Source organism: Python bivittatus, unplaced genomic scaffold, assembly GCF_059951505.1.
Source record: "Python bivittatus isolate LINGU-HERP-01145 unplaced genomic scaffold, Pbiv_v1 ctg000070_np1212, whole genome shotgun sequence".
NCBI lineage: Eukaryota > Metazoa > Chordata > Lepidosauria > Squamata > Pythonidae > Python > Python bivittatus.
In genome coordinates, this window is record NW_028277034.1 from 33,174,199 (window position 1) to 33,190,742 (window position 16,544).

Genomic DNA, 16,544 nt, shown 5'->3' on the forward strand with positions numbered 1-16,544 from the left:
CTGTAATTGAGGGACAGCTTATTCAGATTCAAGAATATGGATTCAGTGGAGTTGTTGATCCACTTTAACGCAATATTCAGAGCTACTTTAGGGAAGGAAGCAAATGAGGAAGAAAGACAATCTAATATTTTAAAATTGCAGATTAAAATGTGGGAAATGAAAGAAAAATAAAAACAAAGAAGAAAGGAGCAATTTTAATGTTAGAGAAAAACAGCAAGTTGCAATTGGAAAATGAACAGAAGGATCTCAAGAGGATTAAACTATCAGTACCATATAATCTTAGATTGTGTTGAAAAGAATCCTCTGTGTACATTTCTGTGCAGAATATGCCGATTCATTAAAAAAAATTATACAATCACCCTTGACTTCCAATATTGGTTAATTCAGATAAAATAATTTATCTAAAGCCAACTAGCACTCTGAACACCAGACAGGCCCTGCAGGAATCCAGAGGAATACTTGACAAATGTATTTTAGATCAAGGTGCTAGTCCAGCCATTGTTCATGCAGTATAGAGAAGATATGTATTGTCAAGGAATGCTTGATCTGCATATGTAAAATCTTAAATCTCTTCTTAAATCTTTTCCAAATGCATAGCACTATGAGGCACATTTCACATTCGTTTCCTTTTTAAATTTGACCTTCAACCTTCACAAATCCTCAACCTCACAAAGACAAAATTATCATCTATATTATAGAGGGAAATGCTGTTCTCAGTTTACTGTGTGTCTATAATTTCACAGTCTCCAACAATTTGTTCATATAACAGATACTATATGGCTTCCCTTTTCTTTTTTAACCATGATATCATGCCACGCTGGTGGAACTGGAAATCAGGAAACCACACATTGGTTTATGCTCTTGTGTGCCAGGGCATACATTGTCTTTAAGAACATTTTACTTAGATAATATAATTGGGACACAACTCATGAAAGTAATTTTGACTACTGGGAATGGCTAATAGGTTGCACCTATATGATTCACAACCTTGGATATTTTAGTAATATTGAATCAAAAGTTTCTGAAATTAATTTTATATCTTTCTTTTAATGGCCAGACATATTAGTGTAATATGTGTCTTTCATGTCTTGCTCTAGCCAAGTAGTTATTGTGAACAGAGTAGCAGGCAGAGCACAGTTCAGTTCACATTTCAAAGAGATCCAAGGAGTCAAGAATTGTCAATGTATTATTGACAATGGAGCTCCTTGGCATATCCAGTTAGCAGGACAAAGTAGCAGTGTTGGCAAAGAGCTCCACCTGAGCTTCAGCAGTCAAAATAGACAACACCAACCTTGATCAGCACTGTGCAGTTCCCAAATCAGACTTTCATAAGTTTTGCTTATCAGTAGTCAGTGCCTTTACATGAATTCTTACTCTTCAGATGTTTCACCATCTTTGCTGTTTATCTCAATCCAACAGTACAATTTTCCTAGTTTTAAATTAATTCATGTTATTTAGGCACAGTCCTATGGACAATGTTCTGAGAGTAAGTTCCTCAGACCATAGTAGGAATTACTTAGTAAAAGACATAGGACTATGCTATTAGTTTGTTTTACTGGTTAACTAAAATATTTTTACATTAGCAAACAAAGTCAGTGGAAGAATGGGAAAAGTCCACCCATTAGCTACTTCTTAACCAACTCAGTGTGTGAAACTAGGTTAAACTCATCTGGGTGCATTGTTGTGTAAATATCCACCAACGGATTGAACCGTTACTGGACTTAAAAAATATTGTTCTTTCATATCCACAGCCTGAAGTAAATAGGTATAATCTAGTTCTCAGCAGAACATGGCATGGTAACAGTGTCTTGTTCCTCCTGGTCCACGACATATTAATTAAAAGCAGAGTGAAAGCAAGAATAAAGTGAAAAGAAATACAAGTGGAAGAAGCAAGATTAGAAAGCCCCAAGTGAAAACAAGACTGTGCCCAAGTGATCAGCAAAAAGATGAGGTCAGGAGTCAGCATATCATATTTCAATCAGGTTTAAGGCACATAACTATTCTGGTTGCTAAACTGATATGCAGGGATATGTCCGTTTAGATTTTAGTCACTGCTTTCACAATAACATATTGCACCACTTCCAAAGCTGTAGAACCCAGCTTATCTTCTTGGCTCTTCAAGAGTTCTAATTGTCTTTCTCTAGTGATATATAATATTCTGATGATCAAAAAACTATGCTAATATCGATGAGATCAACATTGCTTAAAAAGGGAAACATGTGAACTTCTCCAGCCTAAACTTCTTCCTAATATCTGTCTTCTTCCAAACTTTCAATAATCTTCCATAATAGGTACTTTTGGTTGCAAGAAGTGGGGGTTCAGGGGTAATTCATGACAGTGTGTCATATTTAAACTACTAGTTTTCTCTCTGAAGACCCCATTCTGTAAAAGTATCATAAGTGAGCAAAAAGAAGCAACCTATCTGTGCTAACATACACAAATTATTCTCTTTTGGGGATAGGATCATGGGACTATGTGAAACACAGCCTTATTATCTAAGTGTCTATATAAGGCTTAGTGTTTACATAAGAGTATTCTCAAAATCATATTCTTCTTCTGCTGGCCCATCTGTAGTCTTAAGCTGAGAATCAAGGAACTGTGGCTTTGATTTTACTAGTTTTACATACTCAACCTTTGATTGTGGGAACACAAAAAGAAAATTATATATTCCCACACACATAGATGCAGTATCCCCCCATTACAATGAGGATGCTTAACAGGATTTTCATAAGGATTTAACTGCAGAATTGGGTCAAATACTCTGTGCTTACACAACATTCATGAATGATATTATTGCCATTTCTTTAGAAATAAATCTGTTGACTGTTCTCGGGCTGTCGGGCTAGCATATTCTCCTTCCCCAAGAGAAAAATTTGGTGAAAACTATGGTCTAATCGATAAAATGCTGGAACAAAATCCATTGTGTATGTGTGTATTGAAGCACTAACACCTAACATTCTGCTTACTTAATACTAAGTACGTGACTGTTATAGAATATTCTATGTGCCTGCTTGGATAATAGTAGTAAAAATTATTGTACACATAAATGCATATAATTTTGCAAATTAATATTCATTTTGATTCATGTAAAATAATTGACTTATGCACAGTTACCTGAAGTAGTTATCACTGGGTTTATTGGAGATTACACCAAGGTAAATGTGCATAAATTTTCAGGCTTAAGCCTTTTTTGGACCCCGATTTTATGTGATATATTTGAAAATTATTAAGTAAGCTGAGGATCACTTTGGGTGTCAGATTTGATTACAAACAATTCATGGCAAGCAAAGTGAATAGTGAGTTGTATCTATGTTTTACTCTTCAATGGTTGCCGGTTTCCACACCTGTGCTGTGACACCAACTTTCTTGGCTGAGAACTTTGGCTTGGGAACAGCAAATATAGGAGATGCTGCTGATTCTTGCTTCAAAAATGTAGGGCAGCCTGTTGATGTATAGGACTCGATTACAGGACTAGAAGCATTCGATGGGAAGAATGGTTGTGAGCTGTAGGCTGGTACAGAATATACTGAAGATGCTCGAACATTAGAGGGAGAACCAGCATTGAGTACTCTTGATGGTACAGCTTGTTTTGAGGTGGACACTGAATCAAACTTGGCAGGATGTTTGGGAAGGAGACTTTCCTTAGTATCAGATGGAGGTTGAAAAGTAAATAAAGATGCGTTAAGCTGATATGGCTGATGCTTCATAACTTCCAAGGAGCTTAATGGTTTCTTAGGTTTTTTCTTGGTAGTTTTGGTAGCTCCAGAGTAGTTTGACTGAGGTTTGGTAGCAGCAGGAGGATAAGATGGAGACTGGATAGGATTATAAGCTACAGGTGGTGGTGCTCGAACATTTGATGAATATTTCCAAGATGCTGGTAATGATGGAGTTGGGGATGAAGCCTGGAGCCGATTGGCCTGCACAGTTTCTGAATCTACTATATACTTTTCCATCCGTGATTGCCTCTTAGCAAAGAGCTGAGCCCCTTTACCACTCATTGCTGGGGGCATCTCGAAAGCTGGCCCCGTTCCACCAGCAAGAACAACATTTCCTAATGGAGTGGTGGGTGTTGTTTTGGGGGTATAATTTTGGTGGGATGATGAAGCTTGAGCCCCCTTAAAGGGAGACTCCAGTTTAAGAGTACTGGGAGGCTGCGGAGGTTGCGGAGGTTGTGGAGGGGGATAAGCTGGTTGTGCTATTTTGATGGCTGCTGGACTTGCTACTTCTGGAGAATTTGGAACTGGAAAGATAGAAGCGTGAGCGACAGCCACAGCTGGAGGTGACCAGACTGGTGAAATAGGTGTTGTGGCAGTTGGAGAAACCTTTACTGAGGGTTTGGGAGCAACTGGGGGTGGGATCTTTTGTTTGGCTGCCTGGATTTGCATGAAATTACAGGCCTCTGCTCCCAAGCTGAGGTAGTCTTCTTCAGGACCTGATTCAAAGCCACCAGTGGCAGGTTTTTTACCTTCTGTATTCTGTACAAGGGACAAAAGAGCAGGATTTGGACTCATTTTGGGGGCTTCTTTAAATGTAAACATAGGCTTTGCAGTGCTTCTTCTCTTGGCCTCCTGTAATATTCCAGTTCTTATTGCAGGTACAGCAATCCGTTCATCCCTGGATGCAATTTGCTCTGTTGATTCTGTTGGAGACCATAATGTTGGCTGAGTAATGCTTGTGGCCACTGGAGTCAAAACAGTTCTATATAATGTTTCAGGTGGTGGGCTGACTGAAGTATAAGGAGGTGGGGCAGGTAGGTCAGAGGGAGGAATAACCATGCTTCTGGGGGGTGAAAATGGAACTGCTGCTCTGTTCTGAACACCAGGGAAAGGCTTGGCTGTTCTGTTTGAAGTAGGTGATTTAACAGCTTCAGGAGGTGGATGTATCATATTTATCTCTGGGACAACTCCGATGCCATTTTGCTGAAATGTTGTCCTATGACCATGGTTCATTTCTATGTAGCTTTTGCTTACGTGGCTTTTCTGCACTCTGGTAGATTCTTCTTGTTTTGCCTGATAAAAGGAAGAACTCATATTTTGGGTGCTCTCTGTTGAAGTGGCCTCTCGATGTGCCACAGTTCTATGCATTCCTTGCATCTTCATTGCTTCTTGTTCAGCAGTGACCTGGTCTACCCTTTGACGTCTTTTGGCAAACATGACTGCCCCTTTGCCCTTGGTCTCTGGAAGCAGCTGCGACATCTCGTCCCCACGTTTGGGTTTTTTTTCAACCTCAAGTAGCCCAGTATCCCAGTCAAATGTCACAATCCGGTCTTCTTTATCCAGGTCAGAGAAGAAATCTTCATCAATTTCTGACTCACTGGTGCCTAATAAGGTTACTTCAAAAGTGTTCTCCTTCTCACCTTCTTCACCCTCGTCTTCTTCACCTTCGTCTTCGTAACGCTCTAGTTCCCCAGTGCCGTAGCTAACTAAAGTATACTTTCTGGCCCTTTGGCGACGCTTCTTAAACATCAACACTCCTTTGGAATTGGGATTTGGAGCTGCTGTCAGTAAGAGAGCAATACTTTTACATTTAGACTTAGCTTCTTTCACCTGCTTCTCTGACAGGCTCTCACTCCTTCTCAGCCCTGCAGGAAAAGAATAAAGAACATATCTTAGTGGATAACATAAGAACAATTTTAACAATAGCTGTTTGGGATGTAAGAGTGTAATACAAATCTTTCTTTCTCTAGAGCTAGAATTTTCTCCCCGGCAAAGAAGTATGGGCAGGGCATTAAAATTAACCTTTTCCCACAGTTGCAACCATGATAATTCCATAGCAAGCATTCCTTCCTTAGTGACATTCTTTGATCAATCTTTGCTTCTCACAGATTTGCTATCTCAACTTACACAAACTTTTGATATCATATATCTACACAGAAAGAAGCATATATGTAGACAAGATAGAAGATAAATCAGTGGTGCTTATTTTTAATGATGGATATTAACTTGGACATGCATGCACTTTCAGAGGTTTCAGGATTTAGCTATCCTAATTCAAACAAAGCCAGTTTCTGTAATAATAAATAGGTTCCTTAATTCATACAGGAAATTTTCTTGTTGAAACATTGTCTGGAGGGAAATATATACAATGCCATTTGCATAATGGTCTATTTTTTGGAAAGTAATGATTGCATTTAAATAATTTATTACTAAATTTTAATCTAGAACAAGTTCTTCCTTCCAACTTTGGGCTGGTAGGTCCTAGGATGAATGGGTCTTTTCTTGTTCTATGCTCTATTAGAATGTGAGTAAACAGTTGATTTTTATTTATTTATTTGTGCCTTCAAATCAGTTTTTGACTCCTGGCATATGCCTGGACAAGTCCCTGCAGTTTTCTTGGCAAGGTTTTGGAAGTGGTTTGCCATTGCCTCCTTCCTAGTGGTGAGAGAGAGTGAATGGTCCAAGGTCACTCAGCTGGCTTTGTGCCTAAGGTGGGACTAGAACTAATGGTCTAATGGTTTCTAGCCTGATGCCTCAACCACTACACCAAACTGGCTCAAACAGTTAATTGGCCACCTCCTTTTAGAAAAATAGTCCAAAGCTAATATAATTTATGGGGGGTGGAGGGTGAGGTGGGAGAGGCAGTAACCAGTTGGATGGAGAAAAAGAAAAAAATAAAAAGGAATGGAGATAACTGGTATATTTTAAACTAAAGGAAAACAAGATTTTGATGATCTCTTGTGGCAATTCTTTTTGTAATTAAGCAAAGAAGAAGTGTTTTATTGGATTACTTTAAGGAGAAGAAACTTATCTTACAGTACTGTCCATGCAATTATACTGTTTAATTATTGTTTATTATCAACTTCTGAGTCAATGGGAGGCAGAATATAATAAATCTCTTCCCACCTCAATATCTGAGATATTGCACATCCAGGCAGAGCATTCAGAGGCAACAACATCATTATATTGTAAAATCAGACCACAATATATAGATTCTAAGTGGTAGCTGTGGGATCTTAAAGGATGTGTGTGTGTGTGTGTGTGTGTACATTTACATACATACATACATACATACATACATACATACATATATCCCCAAAATAAAGTTGGACTATTTTATGCCACTCCTAACCAATAAATATAAAAATAAATTTTGATGATATCAAAGGCACATTTGGAATTTTGGGAACATGTGGGCACTCTCACAATGTTGCTGGATTTGGAGAGGCGGTGTGTGTGTGCGTGTGTGTTCATTCATAAAATTCAGCCATGGGGGAATAATCAGCTTCAAAGCACCAATTTATCAAAATGCTACCTGTCATCTCTTTTTTGCTTACTTTTCGTCTTTTTCTGGACAGTGTGCTTTTTTTTTTTTTTTTAAGATAAAGGAGTAGACTGTAGCCACCCACAATTTAAATGTTCTTATGGGCCTGATGTAGATTGTAGAGGCATTCTTCAAAAGATCCTGAAAATTGGCAGATTTGCATATTCCCCTTCTTTTAATTTTTAAATAGTTTGAAATATGTAAAAGGTCAGGTGGGACAAGGAAGCTTGCTAACACCAAAGGTTACATGCTGGGTCTCTAGGTGACATGTTGAGGGCTCCAGGCCTAGAGGAGGGAGATGACAGCATACAATGGATCCTTTGCCATTTAGTCTGATGTTCTGGCATTTTCTTTAGATTCTAGAGAGAATAATTTTGCCAACACATATTCTTAGAATGAACAGTATGTCCCTCTCAGGAATATTTTCTGGAATACCAGATGGCTGGCACTGGTGAACTGGAAGACCTATAAACTAATAGAGGATTTATTTTCATAGGCAATATATTTCATTTTTCTCTTGTTTTATTGAATAATTGCTATCTGGTTTGAAATACATTGTCCATATACCACAAGAAGCCATTGGCTAACTTACTATCAACCTGTCTAAAATTAGTCATGTAAAGAATGGTAATTTAATCAAACCAAGGGGGAAAAATAAGTTACTGTATTATTGGAGACCAGGTAGAAATGAACATCCAAAGAGGGTTTATGCCTGTGTAGCTTCTCATAATATGTAGCAAATCATGTTTGCAATTGGTTTTAAAAATGGTTTTAAAAGAGTGGCCTGCTGAGTTCACAATCTAGTTTCAAATAAAATCCTAAAATATTATGAAAACCTATTTTTGATTCCCTTTGCTCCCAAAAAGTGGGACTTGTGGAAATCTTTAACATTTTTTCTAACACATTTATTTTTAAATGAGAGCACAAACCTGAGCAAATGCTTTATCCAATGCAATCTGATTGTTGATAGGGAAAATACCTGATTTAGAAAGTTTAAAGCTAAACTAACATGGAAAAAAATACTGAACAATAGTATGAGCTTATATTTTAAAATGAATATAATTCGTATATGTAATCAGGCCACTAATAATGTTTTTTAAGAGCTTAAGAGGACAGAATCGTATTCATCTTGAAACAACTGCTAGAAGATCCTCATGTTATGTTTATCATAAGAGAAATTACCATTTTTTAAAATCCACATTGCTTGTTATATCATAATTTCACGTTTTAGTGCAAGTCTTATTCACTCTGCAATGCAAAGATATTTGTCCAAATATTAGGAAATAGAAACTAAGCTGCAATTTTATGTGGACTATCTGGGAGGAACATACTTTTGAGTAGACATATTTAGAATTGGCTCACAGAATTCCCTTATACTGAGCAAAAAATAAAGGAAGCAGATAATTGTAATACAATTCTCACATTAGAGACATTAGAGAACTATAAATGTATATATTCATATTTTACTTGAGAAATATTACTCTAACTGCACACATTTTATGTCATAAGTAGCTCTGCCAGAGTGACAAAGTGTAGGATAGTTATTTACTTGACTTTATACCGCAAAACATGTAGATGCTCTGTTGTTTTATTTAAGTGCAAGCTGCCTGAGGGTTAGACATAAGGCTAGAAGCATGAAATAGCACTTCTTGCCTCACCCCAAGTGAAAATGCACAATGCCCAAGACCAGTTAGGCTATTTTGGCATTTGAGACCTCCTCCATGGCAGTAAAAATGCAGTAATAATACATTATTAGTAACAATTTGCTGCTCCTTCATAAAAATAAAAAGCAGGTATCCTAGATATTCTAACAGTAGGACTGGCTCTCAGTTTGCTACTCTATTTCACCTCTTAGGCTCCATAAACCCTCTCCATTGTAACAGTGCTATGTTGTAGATACGCTTGTTAATGTCCACAGGATCCTGAAACAAGTTGCATAAATATATTCTCACATCTTCTTGCAAGGTGTCCTTGAAACTATGAGGGCTTCCTAAATTAATTTGTAACATGGAAAGAAACAGCCACAGCAACTTGGGAATACTGAGTCTGAAGGAGCTCTTGAGTATCAATCTATCTTTAGAAGGAATGGATTTCTTTTCTCTTTTCATGCTAAATGTGGGAGTCCTGAATGCATTCAAACTTAAGTATCTCCACATATCCTTGAAAAATATTAGTATGATTGCTTTGTTCTACTCATTTCTCCTTAAAGCAATGATGTAATCTGTTGGACATAAGTGGGCAGTTGCTGCTGGGTCTGTGGCCAAAACGCAAAGGATGTGTGCTCTTCCTTTATACATCATTTAATATGATATAAATATGTGGATTACATGTAAACACTTTAAATGTAAGCAACAGTTTAATCCACAAGTTATTTCAAATGGCTATCATCCTAAAAATACGCATGTAGAGGAATCTGCAATGAGTGAGCATGCTTAACCTGACAGGTTCTGTCAAGATAGCTCACTGCCTCAGTATGTCATCATGCCTTTGCCATTCTGCAATGAAATCCCTTGATGGAATTCTTGAAATAGTCAGAAATGATTGCCCAGATGCCAACAATAGAATTGAATAAACAAGCAAATGCTTTGAAAAAAATATCTTCCAAGTTAGTCTTTTCAAGCTGTATTATTGTTTGGTCCCTGGGTCACTTCCAATTGCAGTCTTTGCCTAGATTTTTCACTGACTTCCAGGTACGGGAAGCAGAAGGAATAGTAAGTTCACTTTACAATCTAGAGAAGCCTTGCAAAACTGAAAGGATCATATAACTAGCCAAAAATACACATGCTGGTGTCTGTCAAAGTAACTTTCAGCAAGCATCATCAAACCTCACTACTTGGGGCTTTTCCTTTCCTTTCCTTTCCTTTCCTTTCCTTTCCTTTCCTTTCCTTTCCTTTCCTTTCCTTTCCTTTCCTTTCCTTTCCTCTCCTCTCCTCTCCTCTCCTCTCCTCTCCTCTCCTCTCCTCTCCTCTTTTAACCAAATAACTGTGCCTACCTATTATATGTGAAATGCAGCTTTTCTTTCTTACTTTCTTCTGGGATCTTTTAAAGTTAACTTTTAAGCCCTTCTTAAATTATACTAGTAGGCTTTTTATACAAACATATCCAGAAGGAGAAAGTTCGTAATCAATATCGCAGACACAAGCAGGGTTACATTACAAAATGTGCTTTCCAGTTACAAAGCATATTGCCTGCTTGTCGTAATTCATCTTGCAAAGTTTGCAAAAAACAGTTTCAAAACATTAGCAAAGAAATAGCAGTTGTTTAAAGAAGAGAGAGAAAGGAGGAAAGGAAGAAATGTTTAGGTCATTCCTCTCTGAATTATTTATTGCTACAAAGCAGATGGTTGCAACTGTTCTCGGCCAGATTTCCTATCACAAAGTATCATTCTCATGCTCTGCCACCCAGTTTAGCTATGCTGTACTTACTGGCGTGCCTTGCCCGGTGTTTGTGAGGTCTGCTGGGTTCCTTTTCAGAGGGCTGTTCGTCTTCCCCCTGCTCTGTGCCTTCTGATGAGATTCCAAAGGAGACTACAGAAGGAGGTGCTTCTGACTGCCCTCCTTCCACTTGAGACTCTACACACCCCTTTTCGGCCAGAGACCTAGAGGCTTCTTTTGCCTGGTCAGAACAGTCCAGGATCACTTCCACCTTAGTGAGAGGGGGTTCCTTTCTCTCTCCTTCATGGGTTGCTTGGACCTCTTTGCCACCAATAATCTGGACTATCCTGCCCGACCACTGGGCAGAAGGCTCTTTTATCCAGCTAGTCGCTTCTTGTGTTAGGACTGATCCTGTTTCCAGAGGCTTGCTCTCTTGGACCCCCACAACAGTCAGACCAGACCCGGTGCTGCTGCCTTTGATCCTGTCAGGTGGAAGGGACAGCTGCAACTCAACTGTAGAGCCAGGCTTTCCCCCAGTGAAAGCAGGCGCCTCCAAGCTGTGTACTTTAGGGGCTTCAATCACTTTCGGGGGGATTTTGTGGCAGGGGGTTATTTCTTGCTTTATCCCAGAAAAGTCCACAACAGTTTGCTCTGTGTTTGTTGGGGGTGTTTCCTCAGTTGGCACTATGATGTGCAATTCCCGGTGGGGCCTTGGCACTGCTGTTCTGATTTGTAGGGTAGTGCTTTCTTTATATTCCTTGTTTTTAATGTCAGAGTGGGCTTCATTTTCTAGTTCAGGACTTAAGGTTTCGTTTGCCCCACTGGAGGATCTGCAGACACACAAACACACAACAAATCTATAAAGTGTGTATAATTTGATATTCATGACATTATAAACCATTTTACTTATTAGTATTATATAGAGAACATTGGACATGCTATTCCTTTCATTACACATCCTGAAAATATAGTATAAGAGGACATCTTCAGTCTGGCACTCTGCAGACCTTCTGGATTAGAGTTGTCTAATGCACGATGAGCATGAGATTGGACAAAGCTAGTAGAGGAAATTCATGTAAATGACATATTAAGTTCTGATGTTCTTAACTTAGCACAAGTTTTAGTCTTTCTTAAATTATTGCCCCGCACATCAGTGTTGATAACAAGAAGTAATGGAATTTAGGCTGAATACAGGCAGGATTTAGGCTGTAGGAAAGGGGTCTCAGAGTTTAATTTCACACCATATTATGCTATATGAAATCTTCTGAATTTTGCTTCTAGCTAAGGGCAGAAAAGCAGGAAGTAAGTACTGCTAATAAAGGCAAGAAGTGCATCTTCCTCATATAAATTCCACTCCTCTGCTTTTTTTCCCCATAGGGGCTTTTGTTATGGTTCTTTTAGGTGATTGCTACTTCCATAAACTATCGTGTAAAATGTGCTTTCATCTTTTGAAATGATAACTTTTATTAATGGGAGTGGTTTCAAAGTATGGTTGTGTGGAACGCAGGATATAGTGGGTGATAAAGTATTGCAGTTTCTCAAATGCTTTCTAACTCTCCATTATGTGCAACACTTTGTATCAGCATGTGGTTCATGCTCGTGTTATAAATGCCATGAATGCTGTGCTGTATCCATTGCCATGTGCCCACAGAACTTTTGGAACAAATATTGCCACTGATGGTGCCTCATATATAAAGGGGGCACCAATGTAGATAGATACAACTCCTCTTTGGTGTAGGAGCAGTTTAAGTTTATGAAAGAAAAAAAATACAAATCCTTGACTGTTACAGGCCATGCTATACCTCTCAGGCTACAGTTCTAGATATTAATGTGGACATTTTCTACCTGTCTGTATAGATTTTCTGCCAGATTTGAATGTAAAATATAATTAAAAATGGGCTAAAAATTTTAGAGACCCTAAAGCTATTACATTACATGATACAGTCATTCAAAACGTTATATATGATAAGAGAAGAGCAAATTGTTTAATATTGCTGAGAGATCCCTCACAATTGGTCCGTACCAGTTGCTGCAAATATGATTTGGCTTCAGACCAATCCATAACATTTATTAAGGTATGATGGAACTACCATGAAAGACAAACAATAATTTATGGAGTCCTGAGACTGTAGCTGGTTTTCATCACATTGTGTTATTTGGACAATCAAGGCTTGTGCTCAATACATATAAACAATAAATTCATAAACATTTCCTTGTAAGAAGGAAGCTTGGGGATAAGCCAGGTAAATGTTAATCTTTATTGGTAGCTTTGGGTCTCAGCTTGTGTATGTGCAGGGAAATATTGAAAGAGAGAGAGAAAAGAGAGGGGGGGGGGGTTGAGAGAGAGAGACTGGCCTTTGAAAGCTTTTGTGCTTATGTATATATATGGACTTTTTTTCTATATGTTCTCACTATCACGACTGCAGTAGGAAAGGCAGAGTTATTTGCCACTTATTTTGAACCTTTCCTCAAAGTATTACTTTTCCTGTGAGGAATTTGATCAGGAAACTCAAGCTGCACTATTCTCCACAAACTCAAATTTCATTACATGTTTACTAGTTGGTAAAGATGACCCAGGAGGATCATTTCCAGTTCTCTAATTCTCATTTTTCTCTCTTTCTGTAGAAGTCTCTTGACCCTTCTATATATAAGGGCTGTACCACTTCAAGAGTGGCATTACCCGTGAGTGTCTCCATGAGGCTGTAGGACATCCAGCAGGCTTTATATATTGAGCCAGTTAAATTCAGAAATCTACTGGTTCAGCTCCTGCTCCTGAGGAAATGCTGGAAACAGTTTTGCAATGTCTCCTTTGGAGCTGTAGGGCAGTTTGCCCCCATTCTCATTACTTTCTGGCTGCCCTGGAAATCAGCGTTGCAATGTCCCCACACAGTAGCCCATTTTTAACACGTTTGGCCAGTTTAAGACAAGGGGAACTGTGCAGTAGCCCAAAACTCTGCTTAGAGTTGGAAAAAGTCCCTGTAAAGTCAGTGTAGATATCTTAACACCTTTTCTATGTCTTGATAATATAGCTAATAATCTTTTGCTAATATTACTTTGATTATGCATTTCAGTAGGAATTAAATTGTCCAAGAAGCCATAAGTGATGGACATTGGTGATTCTTCTTTCTTCTCCTTCCCCACCATACAGATTATAGCATCTGCACACTAATAGGAGGGTGCAATTGAGATCTGTCAGAGAAGTGACTTAGTCAATGCTGGAATGAAAAAAGAGATCTAGAGAGAGCAAGAAAGAGAGCAAGAACTGTGGTTCATAAGAGAAAATCAGGAATGCCATGAAACATCACCTTATAATTAACTGATATATTTGTGTTAATAAATGTTGCATTATGGAAATACCATCTATTTCCCGGAACTTAATTTCAAGGAATTTAAATTCTATATAGCTCTGAAATCTCTGGCATGTCATTACTTGGAAGAAAGTTGCATATGCATACAGTAATAATCTCATTAATCTCATTAATCAATTGCTCAGTTTGCAATGATACAAGTCTCTGACATTTATTTATTTATTACCCACCTCAGTCCAGAGACATGAATGACAAAAGATAACCTAAGTCTCTTCATTCCAGTGTATGAAAAAAATGTTTTGCTGTTTAGGTTCCCAAAGTTGTCTTCTCTAGCACATGTTGTCATATATGCAAGCATATATGTGGAATGCAAATTAGATAAACTAGTTTGAAAGTTTAATCCCTCTTAATCTCAAATAATTTTATGTTACAACTGGTAGCACAATCAGTCCTGTCCATGTTTACTCAAAAGACATTTGCTCTCCTTAAAGTAGATTTAGGGCTACAAGCTCAATTTCTTACTTAATTGTCATTTCATTATTCACGTAAGCAACTTTGCTCTAAAGAACATGTAAAGGACAAGACATTGTGGCAAGTGAACTTATAGTAAGATTAGCAAAAAACTATATTATATATACTTTCATAAGGCTCTACATCATGTTGTCTTTGAAAATAAACTGAAAAATTATTAGTGTCCTGGATGGTGGTGCAAGCCAGGGAAACAGAACACATATCAGCAATTTTGTGTTGGAATTGTTTTCCCAGTATGTTTCTAGACTCAATTCAAAATGCTGGTTGGACTTAGAAACACTGATAGGTTTGTGACCAGCTATTCAGGAGTCTACTTACAAATATCTGAACTTGTCTGGGCATTACGATCTGTTAAGGTCACAATCTATAAGAAAGTGGTATATGGGCTAATGGTTGAGGCTGTAGTCTATCAGGATATGTAATAAATATGAATTCCTTTTACCTCTTGACAAGCATTTGAAGAGTGTCAGCCAGGCCTTCCATCAGAACAAGAACTTCAGAATAAGTCAACTCAGCACAAAGGTTGCCATTGATAGATATCACTTCATCTCCTTCACATAATCCAGCCTTGGATGCTTTGCTCTTATTACGAATCTAAAAGAGGTTTAAAAATTTTTTAAAAAATGAAATCATTATTCATGAACCAGTTTGTATGGCTTATTTAGGGAAACATGCAAACAGACCTGTCAAAACCTCTGAGTTGATGTTTTTCTTCATAGTGAGGAAATAGATTCCTTATACATTTTGAATCAATCAAAATCATTTGTAGGAATTGTCAGTTTGAAATTTAGATTTTAATAATACAGAATTGTACTGATTTTTTTTTAACAAATCGGGAATCTCACAAACTATTTCAGCAGTGGACTATGCTTCATCCTGCATTCAAAATGCTAATGAGAGATTTGTCATGTGAATGGACAGATGATTCCATTAGTCATTCCCTGACCCTCAATTGCTCATTAGTACAGGTAAGTCCCCAGTTTAAGAATGAGTTCCGTTCCCAAAGTCTGCCTTTAAGTCGAATTTGTATGTAAGCTGGAACAGCATTATTATATAATACAGTATAAGTAGTATTGTGAAATTAACTCGAACCATTGTGTATTGAACTCAAATCATTGTGTATTTAACTCTAATTTTGCTACAATAGTTTCTGTCCTTAACTATGAGTCATCTGTAACCCAGGCATTCTTAATCTGGGGACTACCGGAGTATTACTTCAATATATATTTAAATTCAGCTACATATAAGAAGGCTGGGAGGATGGACTATGAAGTCAACTGTCCATTCGCACAGCATGTAAATTTCACTATTGCAAGTTATAAAGAAATGTTAATTTAGAGGAATAACTGAATATTTATTTGGATATCACTTCAAAAGTACAACATGAGGAATTTCAAAATTTCTCATCTCTAAATGCAGCATGTAAAATCAATAGTGATTGGACTGAAGTATTGGTAATACTGGAGTATTGGTAATGTACTGTGTATCATACAGAGCAGATGGAAGGAAATGTTTTCCTTCATAAATTACTACAAGCAAGGAATATTTTACTTTCTTTTTTTCATATAATGTGTCTCAGTATGTTCTGAAATTTCAGTCTAAAATGGTAAAATGCAGCACTCATTTACTTTAATCTTCTATTTCATTCTGTGGCATATATAGACCAGATTTGGTATCAGTGGAATTAATGTAAAACTCAGCCAAAGAGTCTTAGAAGAAGAAGAAAAAAATCTTTTTCCAAATGTGACATCTCCTGCCCTACCAATATTCATCATTCCTGCAAGATTCACTACACTTGAGTCATACTGAGCTGCATTAAAAATAACTTTAAAACCCAAACTCTTGACTCACTGAAAATCCAGCTGCTACAACAGACACAGACCAGGTTTTTAGTTGAATTATAAAGATACAAGTCTCCATCAAAGCATTTCCATCTTAAATGAGACCTAAAATGAGCCAGACTGCCTCTGTAGATGTTGAATGAAATTAATTTGGAATGGAAGCATAGTGAATTTAAATGGTAAAAATCCCAGGGGTGGAACGATGGGGCTGCTTATCAATTTTGGTGGTT

At 37.6% G+C, this 16,544-nt stretch overlaps 1 protein-coding gene across 1 annotated transcript in view; it reads right to left on the reverse strand.

Moving 5' to 3' along the window:
- The window catches only part of SYNPO2 (synaptopodin 2), a 101,014-nt gene that overhangs the window by 15,886 nt on the left and 68,584 nt on the right, over positions 1–16,544 (reverse strand). The window contains exons 2-4 of the mRNA XM_007433928.4: positions 14,916–15,067; positions 10,686–11,464; positions 3,345–5,581 (exon numbers count right to left, since the gene is read on the reverse strand). Of these exons, the coding sequence (XP_007433990.1) occupies positions 3,345–5,581; positions 10,686–11,464; positions 14,916–15,067 (3,168 nt within the window). The remainder of the gene's footprint in view (positions 1–3,344; positions 5,582–10,685; positions 11,465–14,915; positions 15,068–16,544) is intronic.